A 2,060-nucleotide genomic window follows, 5' to 3' on the forward strand; every position below is an offset into this window, starting at 1 on the left:
TATTAATTTTTGTTTTCAATTCTATTTGTTGGATACAATTGTCATCCGAGATTTTGACTCGAAATAGACAAAAATCTGAGACGACAGAACCGATTAACCGACCCCATCCATCACACATCGTTATCATCGAAACAGAGTAGTGACCACAGCATCTTCTTCCTCCAATGGTCCCTTCTCTTTACAAATACAACTCATAAACCAGAAAAACACCAAACTTTCCATTTTATTACTTTTCACTATATTATAATAATCTTATGATTACTGGAGTGGTTAACATGTTAACATGGTTCTCTCTCTTTTTCCACCCTACTCCTTAGCATCTTAGGCCATTGCCACCCTATCTAACCTTTTCTTTTCCAAATAAAAAACACAATTATTATTTAAAAAACTTGTAATTTTCTTTTTAAGTTTTGAATTGTCATCCAAATTGTATATCTGAAACTTCAAAACTTAAAATTAAGCAGTGAAAAGCGACAAGGAAAAGAGCAATGATCAAGTAATTTACATTTAAAAATTTGACGGCACCAAAATTTCTTTGTGAAATCCAGATTAAAAAGTAAAACAACAAGTTGCACAACAGAAAGGGGTCTCATGTCACGATCATCATCACCTTGCTCCACTGTAACTTCCTCGGGCGCACATTAGCAATCACCCCAACACTCAGTGCTAAGAACAACGTAGAAGCTTCTAATCGCCATCCCAGTCACAATCCGAATTTTCAGGTTCGGGTGTCTTATTGAGGTCGACCCGGTCGGCAAATTCTCCTGCGACGGGAACATGCGGTTGCTGGCGGTGAAGCGCGTCAACTCTGGCGCCGACCTCGGTGGCCTTCTTCCTGATGGAGGCAGCAGACATGTCAGAGGCAGCGGCTGCAGGGCCCTCAACGGCGAGAAGGTCGGGGAAGTTGAGGCGGGCGGAGGGCCCCCGAAGATAGAAGACAGCGGTGTCATAAGCACGCGCCGCCGCGACGGGCGTGGAATAGGAGCCGAGCCAAATCCGTGAACGCTTGTTGGGTTCTCGAATCTCAGCGACCCACTTGCCCCACTTCCTCATCCTGATTCCTTTGTAGCGCGTGGCTTCACCCTCTTTCCCTCTCCTTCTGGTGCTTCCTCCTTCTCCTTGTTCCATGGCTACCTCTGCAAAAAGGAAGGAGCAGTTTTTCTCTCTGTTTCTGTGTGTGTGAAATTCTCTTATGGAAATGAAAAGGGCAGAGGGTGAATCTTCATAAAAAGGATAAGCAAATAAATAAATGAAATTGTGCGAGAAAGGGTATTGGGGTTTTGCAGTACAGAGACACTGAGCCGAGGTTGTCGCCTGCTTGAACCATCCACGTCCAAACCCTGTTACCTTCTGTTTTATACCACCACCCTTTTCATTACTATTCCTTTTATTTCAAAATTCACCACACTCTAAACAAAAATAATATTCACCGACAAAAGTAACAACCAACCTACCCCAACACATGCTCTCTCTGTTCCCATCCTTATTTTTCTTTTAATTATATGTAAATATTAAGTTTAAAAACTTGTAAAAAGTATTATTATTTTATAATTACATTACCATAGTTATAAATTATAATATATAAGCAACATAAGTCTTTGATGTGTAAATTGAAGAAAACATGCATCAGGACAAAACAATTAACTTTGTTATAATTTAAAAGTAAATATATGGAAAAAACAATATTTATATATTTTTTATTTGTAATTATATTTATTATAAAATCATACTTGAATTTGATAATAAGTTAAAGGGTTTTAGTCCCTTGACATTCGAAAACTAAAATTAGTATCTCCAAACTTTAATTCAATTTAGTCTTTCAATTAGAAATGTGTGGATTTGTTCTTTTAACTAAATTTTATTAAGCTTATTTGATGTTTCAAATGTATTTCATGATAACATTTGAATGTTTATATTATTTGACACGTTTTTCTTCAATATTAGTTGATAAATGTGTTTAAAATCTCATAAACTTCACAAAATTTGGTTAAAATGACAAAATTTACATAGTTTAAAAAATGAGAGACTGAATTGCTACAAAATTTTAAAGAAAGACTAAT

At 36.7% G+C, this 2,060-nt stretch overlaps 1 protein-coding gene across 1 annotated transcript; it reads right to left on the reverse strand.

Moving 5' to 3' along the window:
- Nucleotides 1–478: 478 nt before the first annotated feature.
- Nucleotides 479–1,376, reverse strand: LOC124828215 (ethylene-responsive transcription factor ERF011-like). The gene is made up of 2 exons (XM_047301461.2): nucleotides 1,290–1,376; nucleotides 479–1,136 (listed from the first exon to the last, which is right to left on the reverse strand). The coding sequence occupies exon 2, from the start codon at nucleotides 1,126–1,128 to the stop codon at nucleotides 688–690; it is 441 nt and encodes a 146-aa protein (XP_047157417.1). The 5' UTR covers nucleotides 1,129–1,136; nucleotides 1,290–1,376; the 3' UTR covers nucleotides 479–687.
- Between the last annotated feature and the right edge of the window lie 684 nt (nucleotides 1,377–2,060).

Source organism: Vigna umbellata, chromosome 1, assembly GCF_029865625.1.
Source record: "Vigna umbellata cultivar VRB3 chromosome 1, Vumbellata_1.0, whole genome shotgun sequence".
NCBI lineage: Eukaryota > Viridiplantae > Streptophyta > Magnoliopsida > Fabales > Fabaceae > Vigna > Vigna umbellata.

Bases quoted from the DNA above. Each gene is read 5' to 3' on its own strand.
- LOC124828215 (XM_047301461.2), bottom strand. From the start codon at position 1,128: ATGGAACAAGGAGAAGGAGGAAGCACCAGAAGGAGAGGGAAAGAGGGT.